This window comes from Salvelinus namaycush, chromosome 5, assembly GCF_016432855.1.
Source record: "Salvelinus namaycush isolate Seneca chromosome 5, SaNama_1.0, whole genome shotgun sequence".
NCBI lineage: Eukaryota > Metazoa > Chordata > Actinopteri > Salmoniformes > Salmonidae > Salvelinus > Salvelinus namaycush.
The window spans coordinates 56548854-56571571 of record NC_052311.1 but is presented as its reverse complement, the minus strand read 5'-3'; the positions used below and the strand labels follow the sequence as shown (position 1 = coordinate 56571571).

The following is a 22718-nucleotide window of genomic DNA, read 5'->3' as shown; positions in this document are numbered from 1 at the left end:
ATATGCACATTTCTGCCCAATAAAAACCAACGATGTGCCACTTTTCTGGAGCATTTTTGACAATGCTAACATCTTTTCAGCCGAATCTCAGAGTTCTAAAACCGGGTGCAACTCGGTTGCTACGCAACAGTAGCAGCTAACTAGGAAAATGCTTGTAGCTGCAGCTAGCTAGCTTACATCAGTTGGATAAGAAGCAAAAGGAAGGTAGCTAGCTAGCTACCTAGGTATATTTTGCTATGGCTGAACACTTGTGTGTAATCAACTTTGGGAAAACTGCCACACTGTTTATTTTTAATACATGCACACGCCAGAACAAACGTGTCGCTGTTAGAAAATCCAGAGCAAATTATATCCCTTAGCTTATTCATTAGTACGCACCCTCCTCTGTCAATGCTATTTTTTTCTTGTCATTATAATCCAAATTTGCGCTGACTGATCAACACAGTGTCAAGTTACTTTTCAATGTGTTCCTGAAAACCTGAAGTCGCCCTCCACAAGTAAAATGTAGCAGGGGTGCAGGTTGCACACAAAGCATCCAGGTAAAACAACAACCTCATAAGGATCATTGCTTGTTTCCACGACCTGTCTGAAGTCAAAATAAAATGCCATGTTTGCTAACTTGGTTAGTTATGTGATAAAATGTAACTGTTTTCAACACATTGACTGTTTCAGGAACCAAGGAAGAGAAATAAATGTTCAATCAGTACTGAGTGAATGAACAACAACATTTTGTAACGAACGTGTGCTGTCATCATTCATATTGTTGACATACCTATAACAGGGTCCGTAGTGTAACGCTTAGCATCACCACGCTGGGATTTGAAGGTCCTGGGTTCACCTACCTGAGGGGCTATTTTGGCCATTCTCTTTCGTTTATAGTTTTTGACACCCCCTCCCTTTCCCAGTACACACACACTCACACACTGGTGTGCACACGTACGCACAATGTGTGATTACTTTCATTTATTAGGTGTTTCTTAAAAGAGCCTTTGGGTTCGTTGGGCATCATTGAGTGGCAAGGTACAGAGAGTGTGATGCATACTAGTACTGGTGCGCGCGTCTTGCTTCTACGGAGGGGAGAACAGTGTAGAGACCAGCTCTCAAACTCTCGAAGAAGACGTCATTGCCCTCATCTGTCAGATGCATGCCATCCCTACGTTACAAATACATGCGATAAGTTGCACAGGTTGTAAACGATTCCTTTTCAGGCGCCACTTTCTGTCATTTGAGAAGCTAAGAAATTCTTCAAGCTGGCCCACGTCGAGCTGACAAACGACTTACGCTTATTCATAATCACACAGTACATCACACACTATCAGTAACAGTTATGTATGTTCTGTTCCAGATCTGTGAGTACGCCCATCTAATTTAATATTTATACTGCCATTTATATATGTGGGAATGTGTGCTCTTTTACTGGAGTTGGACAGCTGTGTACAGCATTACTAAAAACATTTGTAGCTAAAGGATTTAGAGCACCTATCCAATGTCAGATTTGTAAATGTTTATTCTTAAAAGTATTTTGTACTTTTTTGTTACAGGTGTTTCTCAGCAGTTTGCCATTTGTCACGGTGTTTGTATCAGGAGTTACTAAAATTGCAATTGACGAGCCACAGGGTCATACGGGCTTTTTTGCTCACCAAGACCTCAGCTGTTCATCGAGACCTGGAATAGTAGAATCAGGTGTGGTAGAACTGGGCTTGAACAAGAAAGCCTGCATAACCCTGTAGCTATTCAAGCGCAATTGTGGCCATCCCTCAATTGTAAGTGCAAAGTTTACTATGTCTGATGAATGTACTGTCGTGGTAATTTCCTGTATTACTAAATGAGGAGAGTTTACAAACCACACACAAGTCAGAGTTATATTTTAAACAAAACTACTACTGGTAACAATAGACAAAACAACATTTCAAATAACCTAATCAAATAAAAATCACTAAACTGAATAAACTCCACAAAGAAAAATGATTTAACCCATATGGTCATAGGAAAATAGAATTAAAGCAGCCTTAGTTAATATGGCTAAGAACTATATTGTTCAATTACACAAATTACCTTGAAATCAGTATTACAAATGACCATAAATTCATTATCCAAATGGCTTTCCAATGAGGGTGATCAAGCCACAATGGAAAGTCATGATAGAGGTCATAGGTCATACAAAATCCTTCAAATAAGTATTTTTTACTATATTAGACAAATTACAAAAATAGTCAAACATTTCCTACATGTTGTATCCCAGGTTCCCAGAACATTCCTTTATCAAAATAATTTACGTGTTTAAAAACTCAGAAAAAAGAAATTCCATGTGTGTGTGTGCCCCTTTAAGATACCTTAGCACTAACACAAATGAACCACTCACCAAACCCAAAGGAAAAATGTTTAAACAAATCAAACATAGTATTTTAAAAACACCAACATATAGTCATAACAAATGTTTTGTGTGTGTGTATTTGCAAAACTTAATGTAAAAACACACACAAACTTAAGTTAACTATAAACAAAACCTAATAATAATGATAATTCCATTGTACTTCCTCCAATCATTAATCATACATTTTAATCGACACCAATGTATATGTATGCTTAAGTGAACATGCTACCCTTCAATAAAATTATCCTGATATCATTACTATCTAAATGTAATTATTTTTCCTCTGTCGCAAATGTAGTACATTTCTCAGCGTAAGGAATCAGTGATATTTAATCCCAGGCATTTAATCAAAATGTAGAGGTGTTCTCCCATGTCTCCTTTAACTTACATACTTTAGATAACTTCCATCCGTCCCGGAAGAAAGAATCCTACTCAAACACATCAGATAATACAATGTTTAATTAAGTACAATCAACTCCTAAAATAAACAATAAACAGTAAACAATAAACAAACCCATAACCCCTTTAATCAGCAATCTAATCATTTCAACCTGTTGATATGTTTAGTAAAAACCATCCTGATTTTTTAACAAATCTAAAATCTTTCAAAAGTTGGCGCTGTATAATCAGCGTAAAAATCTAAACAAACTTTTTTCCACTCATATCCACAAGGTTTTCATTCCCCAAAGGTCAATCCTGTTCAGCTTGTACATTAATGATCTTCCTTCTGTCTGTACAGGGTCCGAAGTTCCAATTTATGCAGTGATAAATTCATGCAAATAACAAACAACAAGCTACACAATAACTCATTACTGTAATGGTTCAGATGACAAAATTGCTCAGAGACTAATTTTTGCATCTCAATAAAATAAAACACAGTCAGCATGTTCCTCACAAAGAAAACAACTGATGCCCCTGAGACAGATGTCTATGTATCAGGGGAAAAGCTCAAATAACCAAATTCAACTTAGCTAATTTTCCAAAACATATGAAATTGTTTTGACTATAGAGGTAACCAAACTATAATAAAACCCAAACCTTGTGGCAACAGATCCACAAGATCCGCCATGAGAAATGACTGTATAGTTCCCTTAAGGACAAGTACCTTTAGTCCATCTGCTTTCAGTGTGAGAGCTTCCCATGTCTGGAATACCCTGCCATTAGACACACACAACTGTGATTAATGATGCACTGTCCCTGTAAACATAAAAACTACTCAAACTGCAATCAACTTTAATGACCTGACATTGTTCCACGTAATGGAAACAGATTACAATGTTAGAATACATGAACTTTCTTGCTCAAATTCACTGGTGTTACCTAAACAATCAAACCAAGAATCAATAACCATTAGAATACATTATCACAATGTTTCCTTACTCACACCTAAATCACTTTCAGTTTAACATATCCTATTTTTCTTTCTTTCCAGTGGGCAAAAACTATAACCCCTCTCCAACAACGTTTTGTCTTACCTCTTATCGTAAGATTAAAACCAAACTTTACAACTTTCTCTTCTCTTTCCTCTTCCCACTTATGAAATGTCCAAGACTTAAAAAATAACACGCACATATGTCAGTCAATCCATAAGAATGAAAAACATTTCGGTGGGCACCTCTCTATCGCCATTATCTCTCCGCTATTATTTAGAATATCTTTAATTTAGGTAACTGTCTCCTCTATGATTCAGTAATTTAAATACGACTCCATTCTCAATACATTATTCCAGCAGATCATTTAGGCAACAGACACCGTCTTGCATCAAAATTCGCTTCGCTATTATTTTGAATGAATTAGTCTTATCAATTTAACCTAAACAATCTATTAAAAAATTCAATTTATCCCTTCTTTCAATTTGAACCTAACAAGCTATTAAAACGTTCAGTTTATATCTTATACAAACACTAGCGATCATATCTTTCCAGGCAAAACATACAATTATTTGAATTACAATCAAAAACTCAGATTTTAGTTTGCATTTGCCGGGAACCAACCTTTGGTCTCCAGCTTGGAAGGCAGCTATTTAACCACTAATGCTATTTGAATGACTAAGACTTTCCGCACATAAACCCACTTTACAATTCTCTGTATTCGTAACTATCAAGACACTTCCCAGAAAAATAGCCCTAATTTAAAGGTCCAAGCGTTATTCCGGCTATGATTCTCACATGCCAAATGAATAGATTAGCAGTCAAAGAACAAAATCAACATTTATAGACTAGGAAACAGATCTTGCGCATTTTAATATAAAAGTAGATTATGTTTACTCATGCAACGTTACTTTACCACATCACATTAATCACGCAATGATAATTAGTTTGATGGAAACCTTAGGCTTTGTATGAAATCATAAATTACGTCGAGATTCCATTTGAATTCGCTCTAACTTTATGGAAAACGGTTTATTCAATAAATCCCGCAACTCCTCTCATACTGGGAAGAAAAGACCTTAAGGGCAGTTTTATTTCAAATGTTGTACCCAGACGGAGATAATCCAATAAGCGTTTTATAGTTCCATCGTTAGGGTAAGATAACCAAAAGTGGACACTCTAATCAGTTTCTAGAGCTCAATTTCCCAGATTTTGTAGACAAGTTTCATAGTGCCTTAAACCTCATCTTTATCAAATTATCCATTAAAGATACCAACTCAAAACCTACGTAGGTCTACGAATGGGTGGTTTAAATTGTATCTAATTATATTCTCAGCATTACTTTATCAAATCTCTAGTAATCGATTATACACACATACAATTTATCATATTTTCAAATATTCACAGAATCCATATAAAACGTAAGAAAATCTTAGGTACTCACACAGAACTTTAAGGATCCCCCACACAGGATTGGTCAGATGTTCACACAGAACATCAGAACATAATTAAAAGGTTACCCACACAGAGTCAACCTACCCCGCTCACACAGAACGCGCCTACAAATATTACCTAGTGATCCCATAACAAAGGGCATACCTGGCTAGCACATTTAAAATAATTGTTATTCACCACCTCTGAGGGTCACTTAGACAGTCACACAGACACTTTCAGAATGAGGTCCTTCTTCCAATAGGGCTTCACCAAGTACCGTGTTTCACACAGAACACACAGTCACCCTGGGCCCTCACCCCCACAGACCGCACCAATCCCCACTGTGATCAATTCAGTGTCGGGACGGCTCTAAGTAGCCCGCAACCGACCAATAGCAGAGTATTCTTTGAGTCCGCAAACTTTCAGATTACTCTCCTCTGACTCGGCCCTGTTTACGCCTCCAAGGTGCCCTCTCTTTCAAAGGAATACACTCAGAGCCCACGTAACAGAGTGTTACTCGACTTCAAGTGTGTGTGGTTCGCTCACCCCTTTCTTTAAAAAAAAAACTCAGTTCGAGATGTGGTATCCACTCGGCTTGCTGCCTCTCAGATCAAAGGTGGGTCCATCTGCTTCGTTCCCGATGTGTGGTTTCCCTGAGATCCCAAGTTTTGAGGGATCCCTCGTGCACGATTTACCTAGGTCGTCAGGAGCTGTCACCGAGTGAAGATTCACATCCCATCCCCGTCGCCAAATGTCGTGGTAATTTCCTGTATTACTAAATGAGGCGAGTTTACAAACCACAAACAAGTCAGAGTTATATTTTAAACTCCATCTTTAATTATATGAGCTTCACCATAGCCCTTTGACTCTTAGATCAATTCAGTGTCTATAAATGAATTCTCTGAGAGTGCTTACAAAATAATTCTTAGTATCTTTTATATCCAAGATACACCCCTCTCAACTCACATGACGAACCACAGATCTTAGGAACTTCACAAAGAGCCTTTTACTTGAAAGAGGAGTATCCCATAGCCAGATAGCATTAGCTATAAATTATCGTTCAGTTTGGTCTCTTAGACGAGGTTCTACTTCTCATTCTTGGTACTTCCTAGTACCAAAACATTACCTCATCCAATGGCATATATCAATTGTCAATTCTAGATACCCCCATCTCAAATACACTCCCTCCTGGACAAGCTCACGAAGGGGAGTGAGCCTCTAGGTCATATACTATGAAAGATAAGTGCAACATCAGAGGGGTAATACAATGGTTGCAGACACTGCCATACTCCTCCCCCCCAATGGGAAAAGGAGGGAGTGACTGGAGTACAGACATGGTGGAGCCCTTCACATATTTTAGGAATAGTTACAGACATATTCAAATATGAAGACAATGTTCAAACCTGACTTCTCCCTTTCTGATATTCTGCATATTACCAGACATGTAAAAGACAAGCCTGACCTCTCCCCTCTCTGGACCCCAAGTGACTTTTCCCTAGAGGAGATAGGAAAATGCAATTGCCAACAGTATAGTCCAAAAGAAGACATTCTAATGACAAGTATAAAGTAAATAAAACATCTTATTTATCTATGTTACCTAACTAATTCTGATTCAGCTACGACAGTACGTTTGATTGTAAATTGTTTATTTTGTGATAACTCACTGTTGTTTACAGGTAGTGCAGTCCTAGGCCTTTCTTCAGAAAACATTTTCATTTAAATAGTTAATGGATACATATTATTTTGTGTATTTTCCAGGAGCTTTCTCGATTGTCTTGTTAAAAGAGATCAGGGTAAACATTTCCAGTTTATGCCATATTGGCTTAAATGGGGTTCCGTTTTTTTCCTTCTCTCTAGAAATGCAACTGTTAATATTAAATAAATACTAATAACTACATTTTTTTCTGTTGCCATTTGTCATTATTGTGTACTTTTACTTGTATTGCTGTGTTTTGCTCAAGCACACATTGTCTTAGTGTGGGGTGCAATACATTACCTTGTATGCGGTACAAATCACATCATTGTGGGAGCACCTCCTCTAAGAGTGTGAATTAGGCTGTTTGAGAAGGTTTGAATCGTAAGCAACCTGCATACACATTGTTGAAAGTACAATTGACCAACATAGCTACTGTAGTAGGTCAAAGTGGTGTGCTGGAAAACCTTGGTAGAGCATGGGTGAAGTAGGTATTGTGGTGCTGGTGAATTTCAGACCAATGCCTACTTCTCACTTAAAACATAGTTGTTTTGTTTTTAAATGTATACAATACACTGTGCAGTCTATACGTACAATACAGTAACTGATATACAGCACACAATGCTATAGCAATAACATCAGACAATAATGGGAGAAAACATCATCGAAACTCAGATTGTATTCTGTATTTGCAAGTGTTTTGTTTTGGCATTTAAAACTAGATTTAGATGGATGTGAGGGTGCATCCGGGTGGGTGTCACCGGAATCATCCGGTTTTCAGGGGGAAAGCAGAGAAGAGGCGAAGCCTCAAAACGGATGCTTCAGTTTTCATCTGACCTCCCTCAGGCGTTTCTGTTATGCCTCCTACGTTAGGTTAAGATTGATGATCTGAAAATGAGAAAACAAGCTAACCAGAATGTCATTTCCATTTGGTGGCTAATTGAATGTTGTTACCAGAAGACCTGTATTGCTTAATCATGTAGATTAGACATGTTTCAAATCGTGTCCTCAATGTATTTTCATTTAGCTCAATTGCACACACAATAAGATGTAATAACTATTATATTATTCTTGACTGATTGTCTGTCGGCATTTCTGTAATTTGTTTGTAATTCTTCAGTATGATTTGTTTGTGTCACGCCCTGACCATAGAGAGCCCTCGGTTCTCTATGGTGTTTAGGTCAGAGCGTGACTAGTCATTGATTTTCTATGTGGCTGGGTTGTATGGTTCCCAATTAGAGGCAGCTGGTAATCGTTGCCTCTAATTGGGGATCATATTTAGGAAGCCCTTTCTTCCACCTGCTTTGTGGGATATTGTTTTGTTGAGTGCTGATGTGCGCTCTGTTACTTCACGGTCGTTGTTTATTGTTTTGTTTAAGTTTCACTAATAAAAGATGTGGAACTCAAATCACGCTGCGCCTTGGTCCGTCTATCCTAACAACCGTGAAGAATATCCCACCAACGCAGGACCAAGCAACGTGTTATGGAGGTTAAGGAGTTTTGGACATGGGAGGAAATCATGTCCGGATGTGAGACCCTTCCTTGGAAGGAGACACCATGGAAGGTGGAAGGACAGCGACGATACCGGGGACCGTGGCCACAGAAACCCCAAGATTTTTTTGGGGGGGGGCACGAGGGGTGGTCGGCGGAGCAGCGGAGAGTGGAAGAGCGTGTCACCAGTCCGGTGCCACCTGTGCCGGCTCCACGCACCAGGTCTCCTGTGCGCCTCCCCAGTCCAGCTCCAAGGCCGGAGCCTTCCTCGGCGCCGGTGCCCAGTCCAGGCACGGTGTCCAGTCCCGCTCCAAGGCCGGAGCCTTCCTCTGCGCCGGTGCCCAGTCCAGGCACGGTGTCCAGTCCCGCTCCATGGCAGGAGCCTTCCTCTGCGCCGGTGCCCAGTCCAGACACGGTGTCAAGTCCCGCTCCATGGCAGGAGCCTCCCACTGCGCCGGTGCCCAGTCCAGGCACGGTGTCCAGTCCCGCTCCAGGGCAGGAGCCTTCCTCTGCGCCGGTGCCCAGTCCAGGCACGGTGTCCAGTCCAGCTCCAAGGCTGGAGCCTTCCTCTGCGCCGGTGTCCAGTCCAGGCACGGTGTCCAGTCCCGCTCCATGGCAGGAGCCTTCCTCTGTGCCGATGTCCAGGCACGGTGTCCAGTCCCGCTCCATGGCAGGAGCCTTCCTCTGCGCCGGGGGCCCAGTCCAGGCACGGCGTCCAGTCCAGCTCCAAGGCCGGAGCCTCCCTCTGCGCCGGTGCCCAGTCCAGGCACGGCGTCTAACCCAGCTCCATGGCCGGAGCCTTCCTCTGTGCTGGTGCCCAGTCCAGGCACGGTGTCCAGTCCTGCTCCATGGCCGGATCCGTGGTCGGGGCGGGGGCTACGATCCGCACCGGAGCCGCCACCGACACTAGTCATCCCCCCTACCCTCCCCATTTGGTTTCAGGTTTTGCGGCCGGAGTCTGCACCGTTGGGGGGGGGGGGGGTACTGTCACGCCCTGACCATAGAGAGCCCTCGGTTCTCTATGGTGTTTAGGTCAGAGTGTGACTAGGGGGGTGTTCTAGTCATTGATTTTCTATGTGGCTGAGTTGTATGGTTCCCAATTAGAGGCAGCTGGTATTCGTTGCCTCTAATTGGGGATCATATTTAGGAAGCCCTTTCTCCCACCTGCTTTGTGGGATATTGTTTTGTTGAGTGCTGATGTGCACTCTGTTACTTCACGGTCGTTGTTTGTTTATTGTTTTGTTTAAGTTTCACTAATAAAAGATGTGTAACTCGAATCACGCTGCGCCTTGGTCCGTCTATCCTAACAACCGTGACAGTTTGGGTCACAACACATCTAACAATGTAAATTGATGTAAGTGTAATGTAAGTGTAATGGTCCTATTGCTTAGGCTACTGGAGCCATCAGCCATCTTTCCCTGCCTACTTCTCTTATTTTTTTAGCATTTCATGCTGAACCACTTATATTCCAATGATGTTCTAGTATTTCCAATAGTACATTGGTGCACAGCTCAGAGCTACAGTCCTCACGGACCACAGTCCTGCTGTTAGGTTTCAGCCCTCTCTCCCTGACATGTAATCAACCAGTTAATGCTACTGACTGGCCAGAGGGTCCACACACCTGGCTCAACAGATTGTAATGAATGTCTAATTAAAAGCCAAGGACAAACACCTGGTGTACGCTGCCCCTGCTGCCCTTGAGGACCAGAGCTCTGCACTCTTGTTGTAGAACATTAAATGGTTAATGTCAAAACTTCAGTAGGGTCTTTAGCTCACAGTGCTGTACCAGCATGGGGTAGGCAGGAAGAGACCTGAGGTATGTACCATCCAGAGAGAGGACAGAGAGAGGACAGAGACAAAGGCTAGAAACAGACAGAAAATAAAAGGTTGAAAGAGAGAACCCCAGATAGCATCCATTTGGTTGAACATTCATGGACATGCAAAATGCATGAGATGTACAGTACAAGGGGCACTTAGCCTGGAGGAGGAGACAGAAAGAGAGGGAGAGAGAGAGAAATTGAATTGAGAGAGAGCGAGAGGGAGAGAGAGGCAAAGCTGAACTGTAGCCCCACCTTACCCCGAGACATCCAATTCCTTGTTAACTGGTGGGGAAATTAAGTGGGGGTATCCGGCCAGGTAGTAGGCTCTCAGCCAATTAGGCTAGTGATGTGTCTCACCCTTAACCCTGACCTCCATTTCTCTAATAATCAACCTGTGTACTGCTAAACCATCAGGCCAACAATCCACTGGAGAGCCGCTTCACACATTGACTGGTCCTGAGTGTGTGTTTGTGTTTGCTCACCAGGCTGTGTTTGTTGGAGGTATCTTTGGTGATATATCTGGTCCTGGGTCAGGACCTACTCCCTTTACTATATAACAGACACTAGCTGAGTGTGTTTGTGTTGCAGCAGATTCTGTGTTGCAGCAGATTCCGTGTTGCAGCAGATTCCGTGTTGCAGCAGATTCCATGTTGCAGCAGATTCTATGTTGCAGCATATCCCGTTGTTGGCCCATTTGAGTCCTACCAGACCCTACAGGGGCCTTTAACAGCCCTGCATTTGACCTGTAATAGGTTGAGATGTGTGAGGTGCCTGCAGCCAGTCCAGCTGGGTTTCACTCACTTCCTGTCGTCTCCCAGGAGAATTTCTTTGTTTATAAAACCCTCAGAATTGCTGCATGGACTTAGTGGGGCAGCAGGAGATGACTAGATAGCAACCAGAGGGAAGAAGACACTGCTAAAAGCTGTGAGTGCATGTTTGCGTGTGTGTGCTTATGTGCTTTTTTGCATGCGTGTGTGTGTATGTGCACATACATGCGTGTGTGTTTGTGTGAGCGTGTGTGCCCAGATACAGTGATGATGGGAGAACTGAGTTATTCCCCAGGGATTGTCTGGAATGTGTTGGAGCTTTCCCTGAGCTCTCGTCTGGTCCACTCGCTCTTTAAATGATAAAACAGAGACATTACAGCAGCCAGACGTTAACCTCTAGAAGCCCCTGTATTTAAAGTATGACAACAGTAAGAGATAGCAGATATATTTTATGTCTGTCTGCCACCAGGGCTGAAATTCAACATCACTGAAAGGAAAGACAGGTCCTTAACCTGTCTAGCCCCTGCGTTCCGCTAGCGGAACTCCTCCCACATTCCACTGAAAAGGCAGAGCACGAAATTCAAAAAAATTTTTTTAGAAATATTTAACTTTCACACATTAACAAGTCCAATACGGCAAATGAAAGATACACATCTTGTGAATCCAGTCAACATGTCCGATTTTTAAAATGTTTTACAGCGAAAACAGCACGTATATTTATGTTAGCTCACCACCAAATACAAAGAAGGACAGACATTTTTCACAGCACAGGTAGCATGCACAAAGCCAACCTAACTAACCAAGAACCAACCAAACTAACCAAGAAACAACTTCATCAGATGACAGTCTTATAACATGTTACACAATAAATCTATGTTTTGTTCGAAAAATGTGCATATTTGAGGTATAAATCAGTTTTACATTGCAGCTACCATCAGAGCTACCGTCAAAAATAGCACCGAAGCAGCCAGAGCAATTATAGAGACCAACGTGTATTACCTAATTACTCATCATAAAACATTTCTTAAAAATACACAGCATACAGCAATTGAAAGACACAGATCTTGTGAATCCAGACAATATTTCAGATGTTCTAAGTGTTTTACAGCGAAAACACAATATAACGTTATATTAGCTTAGCACAATAGCAAACATCACAATAGCTCACAATAGCATTGATTCAAGCCAAACATAGCCATTACGTATAAACCACCAAAAGATATTAATTTTTTCACTAACCTTCTCAGAATTCTTCAGATGACAGTCCTATAACATCATATTACACAATGCATGTAGAGTTTGTTCGAAAATGTGCATATTTAGCGGCACAAATCGTGTTATACAATCAGAAAAGTAGCAAAGCTGCCAGGAAAATGGCAGGAGAAATCTTTGAAGAGGCGCCTAATCTAATCAGTAACTATTCCAAAACTTGACTAAAAAATACAGGTTGGACAGCAATTGAAAGACAAATTAGTTCTTAATGCAATCGCTGAATTACATTTTTAAAATGATCGTTACTGCGCAATACAGGCTGCGATAACGCAATGCTATACTGCAAGAAATGGCGTCTCATGCATTTTACTTTTAACAACAGAACAATTAATTAAAAGCATAAAGACTGCTTACTATTAGCTGAGCTTCAATCAGAATCTTGGGCAAGGTGTCCTTTCTTCAAAACAATCGTCTTTTGGCTGAAAGATGTCCTCTTGTCCAGTCGAATTAGCCGCTAACCTCACCCACTGGAGAGGTGCCCAACAAATGGAAGCGCATGGCATTGAAATCCCAGAAAATCGCAATAAACTGCTATAAACTGCTATAAGTCGGTTTAAATTAACTACCTTATGATGTCTTTAACACCTATAACGAATAAAAACATGACTGGAGATATAGAAATACTAAAACGAAAGCGTTTGCAGGACGCCATTCTGATGTCTTCATGCGCCAAGCGCACTGTTGAAAAGAACGGTACTTCCGGTTCCACGTCTAATATAAGTTCCCAGATTGCGCAATCGACTCCATTCAAAGTCTCACCGCTTACTGACATCTAGAGGAAGGCGTATGCAGTGCATGTACCCTCATAGCTTGCATGGGGACTTATAAACTGATCTCAGAACAGGGACATGGATTTATGAAATCTCACTCCCTGACAGGAAAAGTGCTGCAGAAGGAGTTCTGTTTCACTCAGAGAAATAATTCAAACGGTTTTAGAAACTAGAGAGTGTTTTCTATCCAATAGTAATAATAATATGCATATTGTACGAGCAAGAATTGAGTATGTGGCCGTTTAAATTGTGAACGATTTTCCCCCAAAGTGTAAATAGCGCCCCCTATCATCAACAGGTTTTAACAGGTTACATTGCTGTCAGTCATTGTTCTTTTCAGTTATTCTAAAAGAAAACAATGGAATGTAAGAGAAAGTCTTGATGACATGCGGATGCAAGCACAGATGCACGCACGCACGCACGCATGCACACACACACACACACACACACACACAGTTTCCTCCAGAGAAGAGTTGCTGATGGAGGTTGAGACTTTCTAGTTGAGTTCCTTTTGGGCCTGATTGTCTGAGATAGAGAGAGATTTTGGAGGAAGCTGAACTGTCAGCTGCAGTGTGTTATGGGTAATGGGTTTTTATCACTCCATTTCCGTGAAGAGTTCAAGACGAATGCATGCGAGTGTTAATTCTCTCTCTCTCTCTCTCTTGCTCTCTTTCTCTCTCTCTTTCTCTCTGTTTTTCTCTCTCTCTCTGTCTGCCTGTCTCTCTCTCTCTCTCTCTCTCTCTCTCTCTCTCTGTGTCTCTCTCTGTGTCTCTCTCTCTCTCTCTCTCTCTCTCTCTGTGTGTGTGTCTCTCTTTCTTTCTTTCTTTCTTTCTTTCTTTCTTTCTTTCTTTCTTTCTTTCTTTCTTTCTTTCTTTCTTTCTTTCTTTCTTTCTTTCTTTCTTTCCTTACTGTCCCCATCTGTAAATCTTTGATAAGTGGGTCTGTAACATTAGTAAGAGTAGAACAAATCGAACAGGCCGTAAACATGACACACTATTATGAAACCGATCCAGTAGCTTGTTGTGTCCTCTGTTCTGTTACCCTGGCCAGGTGTGATGGCACACTGTGTTATTAAACCCAATTGATATGAGAGTTTATCAAAATTGGATTTGTTTTCGAATTCTTTTGTGGGTCTGTGTAATCACAGGGAAATATGTGTCTCTAATATGGTCATACATTTGGCAGAAGGTTAGGAAGTGCAGCTCAGTTTCCACCTCATTTTGTGGGCAGTGTGCACATAGCCTGTCTTCTCTTGAAAGCCAGGTCTGCCTTCGGCGGCCTTAATTCATCTGACTGGTGTCACCTCTGTCACCGTCCCATGATCCTCCCTGATCCATCATGATCCCCACGGAGCGCTTAGAGAGAAACATGACACGGTCAGGATTTGTTCCACCTCTATAGGACCTACCTGCTGTTTTCCAATGATAGAACGGGTACTATCTTCATTCAAACATTGATAGGACCCATCATATTTTCATTCAACAGTTGATTGTCAATACCATGCAGCCAAAACTTGTTTAATTCTGTACTGTAATCTTACCAATGAACTCCAGAAATATGAAAATGAGTTAGAGAAGTGTGGAATTGGGGTCTGAAGTGGCTTAATAGCAATATACTCTTGAGATCTTCTGAGATTCACAAAGCACATACTACTATTTTTTTTCTTTCAATCGTGTTCGGGTCCTGCTAGCTGCAGCAGTGGTATTTCCTCCAGACCTTTATTACAGAGTCTCTGTGTGTGAAATCCTACACAACCCATTTCCTGGATGACTGGAAGCTTTCCATCATCCAGAGTAGAAACCAGTGAAACAGACCGTGCCATTTTTCTACAGGCTGTGTGCCACCAGGTTCACAAGTGTCTGGTGTTACAGAGTGGATCTGGTGTTGTTGTCTTTAGGCCTCTTGACCCAAACCACAACATCTACTGTACCGTGTCCCTCCTTGTGAAATAGCACGTATAGTAGTTTCTTAGGGTTAACATTATTGTTGGGTAACAATGCCGTTACATCAGCCAAACTCCAAGTGCTGTGGCTCTTCCATCATCTACACAGATATAGATTGCCCCTATGGCTGCTCTCTCACTTAATACAGCCAAACTGAGCCCTCTCTACCATAATTGGTGTCTCTTTTCCTGAATTATATTCTCTCTCTCTGTTTCAGCCCACAAGCCCCAAGTTCGGAAAGGCTGATTCCTATGAGAAGCTTGAGAAACTGGGAGAAGGCTCGTACGCTACAGTATACAAAGGGAAAAGCAAGTGAGTGCCAAAACAATATTGATGTAATGGTCCAATGCAGCTGTTATTATCTCAATATCAAATATTGATTATTTTCAATTAAAATAGTTTTAAATAGTTTTTTGTCTGGGAGGGGTCTGGGTGGGAAAGGGAAACGTTTGGAACTCTCTTTCTTATTGGTTTACACATTTACAGTCTGATGATGTCACCAGGCAGGCCAAAACTCCCTCCCACCAAAACAGACTGAAATTTCAGGTGGTCTTTTCAAACAGCTCTTACACTAAAAGGGTATTATAATAATTTTCCCAATTTCACAGTATTATTCCAACCTTAAAGTATGGAAATATATATAAAACACAGGAAAATCACGTTTTTGACTGCACTGCATTTTCCGCATTTCCTACATAACTGTATATGACCAATTGATATGCACATAACTGCTTGTAATTATGAAGCAGTAAAGTGGTTAAGGATCATAACAATTACTGTCCATATTCCATATTCATTGATTTTCCATATTACACAAATAAAAAATCTGCACTCCCCAACCATGAAATACTATTTGTTTTATTAAATCATTTTGCAATGGAATTATTTAACGATTGTTTAAGAGTTATTGTTTTGTTATTTTCCTTTTTTCCTGTTCGTGCATAGCGGTAAAATTCCCCATGTTCTGGTAATTAAAATGTAGCAAATGAAAATGTCATAGCCGTAAATGGATTGAAATGTATTGAGGCAATTTCTCACTGTAATGAAGTTACTTTGTATGTGTTTTTCTTCACTACAATGGATTTGATTGGTGAGGTTCATTTTATTTAATCTTCTGGTCTTCTACTAAGTCTCACCTCAGTGCTCCTAAATTGCATTTCATTGACTTACAGAAATCTACCATTCTCTCCATTCACTGCCTGCCTCATTATTGAGTCCTTTTTTCATGGGATGAAGTGTAACGTGTTGGGGTGCCTTATCTTCTTGTTGCCAGGGTGAACGGCAAGCTAGTAGCCCTGAAAGTGATTCGTCTGCAGGAGGAGGAGGGGACACCGTTCACCGCCATCAGAGAAGGTTGGTCTCTGTCACACCTAGAAGGGTTACATTAAGATTAGGCTCCTGTAAAGTTTAAATACTGTAGAGTTCACTTTAATTGGACTTTAAGAGTTTGAAGATAAGGTTAAGTGTTGTTATTCTAGGTACTTGGGTTAAGTGGACTTCTGTTTGTGTAATGGTGACTGTTAGTTCAGAGGGTTGTCAGAGAGAGGGGAGCTAACGTCTCTAACAAAAAATGTCTCATCTAGAAAAGACAAATCTGAAGCCTTTACCAGCACAGCCAAATTATAAAACTGCCTCTGGTGTTAGTTAGATAAGGATCAAGAGTCATGAGTCATGAAAACCAAAAACCCATCCCATGGGCCATGTCTACCTTATTCGTCTGCACAGCGTTCTGTCATGGCACTGGGCTAAATCACTTCAGAGGGATGTTCTTGGCGCTGGTTTCTCCTGGTCCCTGGCCGTGTGTCACAGCAGGTCAAGTTGTGTGAAGGCCGGCTAGCAGTCTTTGGTGTTCTGGCTAACTGGAGCTGAGTGGCTAGAAGGCTTGGAGGTTCCTGAATGTGAGGGTGGGTGTGAGAAATATGTGGCAGACTCACCTCCACAGGCAGAGCCGGGCCTGGCTGGGCTGGAGCCTTGCTTCATTTAGATGAGAAAAGGATTCTGGCTGTTTGATCTGTGGGATCCTGGGCTGATGAACTGAGCTGAGAGCCATGCACCAGCCCCTCTTCACATCACCTCATCCCCACCCCGGCCTCCCTCCCTCCCTTCCTCCCCATCCTTCTCTCCCCCGGTGAGCGGATCAGAAAAGCACTTTGAAATTTAACTAATTCAGCGATTACTGGGCCGAGATGCTCCCAGAGTGGAAACGTGGACAGAATTACAGTGCGGTGTTGAAAGCAATACCTACACCCCTGAGAGAGGACCCAGGTGTGTGTTTGTGTATGAGTGCGTGAGTGCTTGCGTGCTTGCATACGTGTGCGCATCCGTGCATGTATCTAGGCATACGTGTATGTGTGCATGGGCACACACAATAACATTACCAACACAGTCAGTCTCTGTGTGTAAGGAGGGAGGGAGGGAGGGAGAGCCTGGTGCATAGACTGTATAGATCTTTACCTAAATTGGTGCAGCAGCCTTTGAGGTAGCTCGTGTTTATACCACTAGGACAGATATGCTTGAGACGAGCATTGTCTTTGATCTTTAGGGGTTTCAGTGCTTTAAGTGTTAATGCACAATGGCTCTGTGCTGTGTGCTCTGCTCTGCAGATCAGGACGCCATAGGTTCTCTCTCTCCCTGTGCCCTTGAAACAGAATTGCTGTTTGCTAAATTAATCACATTCGCAACAGTCTGAAAATCCCATTTAGGCTTCTCATAATAAAAACACACTTAATATGCCGCTCCCGCTCTCTGTTCCAAATGAAACCGTTCCCTGTGTTGTTTAGCTCTTAACGAGATAAGATTTCTGACAACTGTTTGTTTGGCCCAGCCGTGGTGATTGTGTCTCCTCAGTAATGGGTGGAGGGAGAGGTGGAGTCGTAGTGCCTCAGATCACATCTTTCAAACACATGAAAAGGCGTTGTGTGAAGTGTTCCCTGCCTCCGTAGCTGCCAGTTGAAACAGCGCAGCACGGCTCCTCCAGCGAGGGTTTAGAGCGACGCTGACTATTACCACTAATTGCTCTGTTCACGCCCGGCCCGCAAGCTGACACAATAGACACAGAGCTTTGCCTCCCAAATAATGGAAGTGATGGTCCCTCCCCAAGGCTTTGGCTTTCTCTCTCTTTACTCTCTCTCTCTCTCTCTCTCTCTCTCTTTACTTTCTCTCTCTCTTTACTCTCTCTCTTTACTCTCTCTCTCAAAGTTTCTACTCTCAAAAAGTTGGTGGCAAACTGAAACCAGTTATATAACTATTTCACCATAACTGCATTGACTCCAGTGCGATCGATGATTGCCATAGATGTAGTTGAAGTGTCTCTGGTAGTAATTATTATATCATTTTATTTTCTGTTCCATTTCATTCCATTCCATTCTATTATTTTCTAATCCTTTCTGTTCTATTCTATTCTAAATTGCACTACTGACTATTACTATTACCATCCGCTATATTCTATTAGGCTATATACTATTAGGCTATATTCTATTCTATTATATTAGGCTGTATACTATTAGGCTATATTCTATTATATTCTATTAGGCTATGTTATATTCTATTATATTAGGCTATGTTGTATTATATTATATTAGGCTATGTTATATTATATTCTATTAGGCTATATTCTATTCTATTAGGCTATATTCTATTATATTAGGCTATATTCTATTCTATTAGGCTATATTCTATTATATTAGGCTATATTATTCTATTCTATTAGGCTATATTCTATTGTATTCTATTAGGCTATATTCTATTATATTCTATTAGGCTATATTCTATTATATTAGCCTATATTCTATTCTATTATATTAGGCTATATTCTTCTATTATATTAGGCTATATTATATTATATTAGGCTATATTCTATTCTATTCTATTAGGCTATATTCTATTCTATTATATTAGGCTATATTCTATTATATTAGGCTATATTATATTATATTAGGCTATATTCTATTATATTATATTAGGCTATATTCTATTATATTATATTAGGCTATATTATATTATATTAGGCTATATTCTATTCTATTATATTAGGCTATATTCTATTATATTAGGCTATATTATATTCTATTAGGCTATATTATATTATATTATATTAGCCTATATTCTATTATATTAGGCTATATTATATTCTATTAGGCTATATTATATTCTATTAGGCTATATTCTTTTCTATTATATTAGGCTTTATTCTTTTCTATTATATTAGGCAATATTATATTATATTAGGCTATATTCTATTCTATTCTATTATATTAGGCTTTATACTATTCTATTATATTAGGCTATATTCTATTCTATTATATTAGGCTATATTATATTATATTAGGCTATATTATATTCTATTAGGCTATATTCTATTCTATTATATTAGGCTATATTATATTCTATTATATTAGGCTATATTCTATTCTATTAGGCTATATTCTTTTCTATTATATTAGTCAATATTATATTATATTAGGCTATATTCTATTCTATTATTTTATATTAGGCTTTATACTATTCTATTATATTAGGCTATATTATATTATATTAGGCTATGTTCTATTCTATTATATTAGGCTATATTATATTATATTAAGCTATGTTCTATTATATTATATTAGGCTATGTTATATTCTATTAGGCTATGTTCTATTCTATTATATTAGGCTATATTATATTCAATTAGGCTATGTTCTATTATATTGGGCTATATTCTATTCTATTAGGCTATATTATATTCTATTAGGCTATATTATATTATATTAGCTGTTCTATTCTATTATATTAGGCTGTATTCTATTATTTTATACTGGGCTATATTCTATTATATTATATTAGGCTATATTCTATTCTATAATTTACTTTATCATATTGTAAATAAATGGTAATACTGATGGTAGTTTTGCATGTAACTGCTTCATCATGATAATAATACTGTATCCCGTGTTTTCCTAGCGTCTCTTCTGAAAGGTCTGAAGCACTCCAACATCGTGCTGCTCCATGACATCATCCACACCAAGGAAACCCTGACGCTGGTCTTTGAGTATGTGGTGAGTGTCAGAGAGCCATCTGGATATGTTGCACAGAGCATCATGGGTACTGTAGTACATCAGGTTACAGGGCTAGCTCAGAACGGTATTTGAGTATGTGGTGAGTGTTACAGCGCCAACTGGATATGTGAGTCAGCAGTAGAGGATCAAGATATTTGATTTGTGTAAAATGTATTTTAAGATGAAATTCAAAAAGCCACAGTTTCATTCTAGAAATAGAATAACTAACTTGTTTTATGGTTTGATTCATTTGACCTCTCACTCTTCAGTTATTGACATTGACTTATTTAATCGCAGTCCAAAGAGACATGAGCTCTGGCTAGTTTTACACACATATTCTTTGTTTATAAGATGGTTGAACGTGTAGTAATGTTTAGTCTTGCCTGTTAAAAACAGATCCCAAGCCTGGGATATTTTCCTCCAGGCTTTGAACAGAAACCGTGTTCCGAGTGCCATAGAATGGTGGCCTAACCACGAGTGCCCAGCTTTGAACCCAGCCCTGGCATCATGGGGGAACATTTTAATTGAGGGTTGCTGTTTCTGTAGGTTTTCATAGCACACATACTGTACACACGCATGTACACACGCATGTACACATGCACGCACGCACACACACACACACACACACACACACATACACGTGAACATACACACACATGTACGCAGCCACACACACACACACACACACACACACACACACACACACACACACACACACACACACACACACACACACACACACACACACACACACACACACACACACACACACACACACACACACACACACACACATGCTGTGGACAGCAATAGCAGCAGGAGTTCCCTCTCTCTGCTGTGGAGTAGTGTGGCCTGTTGTTACTGCTGACATATATGCATATGGATAACATCCACTGATAAGTTCAAACCAGCCAGATACCAATCTCCTCCAACCTCTATGAGTAGTAAAGTCTCTGCTCAGCATTACTCCAATAGACTATATACTATATCTAAATAACTCAACCTCTGATGTTGACATGCAAAACAAGACCCAGCCGTCTCTCAGAATAACCTTCTAAATAGTCCCGCTCCATGCTTGTTTTCATACGTACTGTGTGCTATATGGCCTGGTGCATCAGATCAAGAGCCAGCTCTGATACCGTACTGTATGTACGCTAGTCTAGTGTGTGGCCCCCTGTTGGTCAGAAACAGCATGGTTCAGCAGGGTCAGTGGGAACATCTGCTCCTGGTAATACATTCTGACCAGATCCTCTGAGAGATGACAGAACCAGGCCCTGGGCAGTGTGTAGCTGGTTGTAGGGATTCTAATGACGATGCTCTCTGGCCTTAAAGTGTACATTTTGATTACCTGGAGAACAGAGGTCAGGCTGGATAGAGGGGCTGTGGAGGTCTTTCAGTGCTGTTTCTCTGCTCCATGTGCAAATATAAGAGCTAACCAATTCCAAGTATATATATTCATCAAGTAGATGCTGTCTGTAAGTGGACATGGTTGACAAGGATCTGTCTCCATAGCCTTTATTATGACAGAACACTCTTCTCTTACTGTGAATGTTGAACAGACAGAGTGTATAGCGTATATTTGACAGAAATGGGTAATGCAACACTGTGGATCTGTGTGTTGTCGTAGGTGTGGAGACAGTTTTTTATTTGCAGCGCAGCCAGTTTCATGCTGTTCTATTCTGCTGTGTTCAGACCTGTAATTCCAGACTCTTTCATATACAGAAGGCTCCACACCAAGCCAAATCAATTCATTTTCCTCATTTAGCAGGTAATGACAATTGACAGGGAGCGAGAGGGACCGAGAGAGAGAGAGGTGGAGAGAGGGAGAGAGAAGAAATGGAGGGAAAGTGGGGGTGAGAAAGATATGGAGAGAGGGAAAGACAGATAGGGAGGGAGGGAGAGAGAGAGAGAGAGAGAGAGAGAGAGAGAGAGAGAGAGAGAGAGAGAGAGAGAGAGAGAGAGCAGGTTTTGAGTAAGGTGGACAGGCATGGCTGAAGCTTGTTTGAGCGTCTGGTTGAATTATTCATGAAAGGAAACACATTTATATCTGACGGTGTGAGGAGCAGCGGGGGTACGCAAATATCACCCAGCCCCACGTGGTGTGTGTGTGTCCGTGTGTGTGTGTGTGTGTCCGTGTGTGTGTGTGTGTGTCCGTGTGTGTGTGTGTGTGTGTGTGTGTGTGTGTGTGTGTGTGTGTGTGTGTGTGTGTGTGTGTGTGTGTGTGTGTGTGTGTGTGTGTGTGTGTGTGTGTGTGTGTGTGTGTGTGTGTGTGTGTGTGTGTGCCCCGGGTCTGCTGGTAGAATAAATCAGTGAAGTGCAGATCACGGTAATTCGTCTTTTCTCCAGACAGACAGACGACTCTGCTTACATATAGCACCTAAAGACATACAGACAGTGTCACTCCCAATCTCATCCCTCCACACAATCACATTAAGGGATTTGTACCAAAGGTTCCCTCTGTGGATCATTCTGTTGATATAGACCGGATATTATTCATCCGCAGACGGGAGAGACAGACTGGGGAAGAAAATAAATGTTGCAAGTGACGTCTGCTGCAATTCAATGATTGAGTTTGTGTCTCCAGCCTGGCGCCTTACTGATATTTTATCATGGACGGATGACAGTAGGTCAGAGTTGCTTTGAATAGCAAGGGGAAAGCTATGAAAGCCAATAACGTTTTTCCATTAGCTGATTTTTCCATCCTCAAACCAAGCTCACATTCCAACCAAGGTACATTCAAGACGAGCA

The 22718-nt window shown here is 40.8% G+C and overlaps 1 protein-coding gene across 1 annotated transcript in view; it reads left to right on the top strand.

The window, feature by feature from the left end:
- Positions 1-22718, top strand: part of cdk14 (cyclin-dependent kinase 14) — a 214839-nt gene that overhangs the window by 52131 nt on the left and 139990 nt on the right. The window contains exons 4-6 of the mRNA XM_038993233.1: positions 15152-15246; positions 16208-16287; positions 19876-19970. Coding sequence (XP_038849161.1) covers positions 15152-15246; positions 16208-16287; positions 19876-19970 — 270 coding nt within the window. The remainder of the gene's footprint in view (positions 1-15151; positions 15247-16207; positions 16288-19875; positions 19971-22718) is intronic.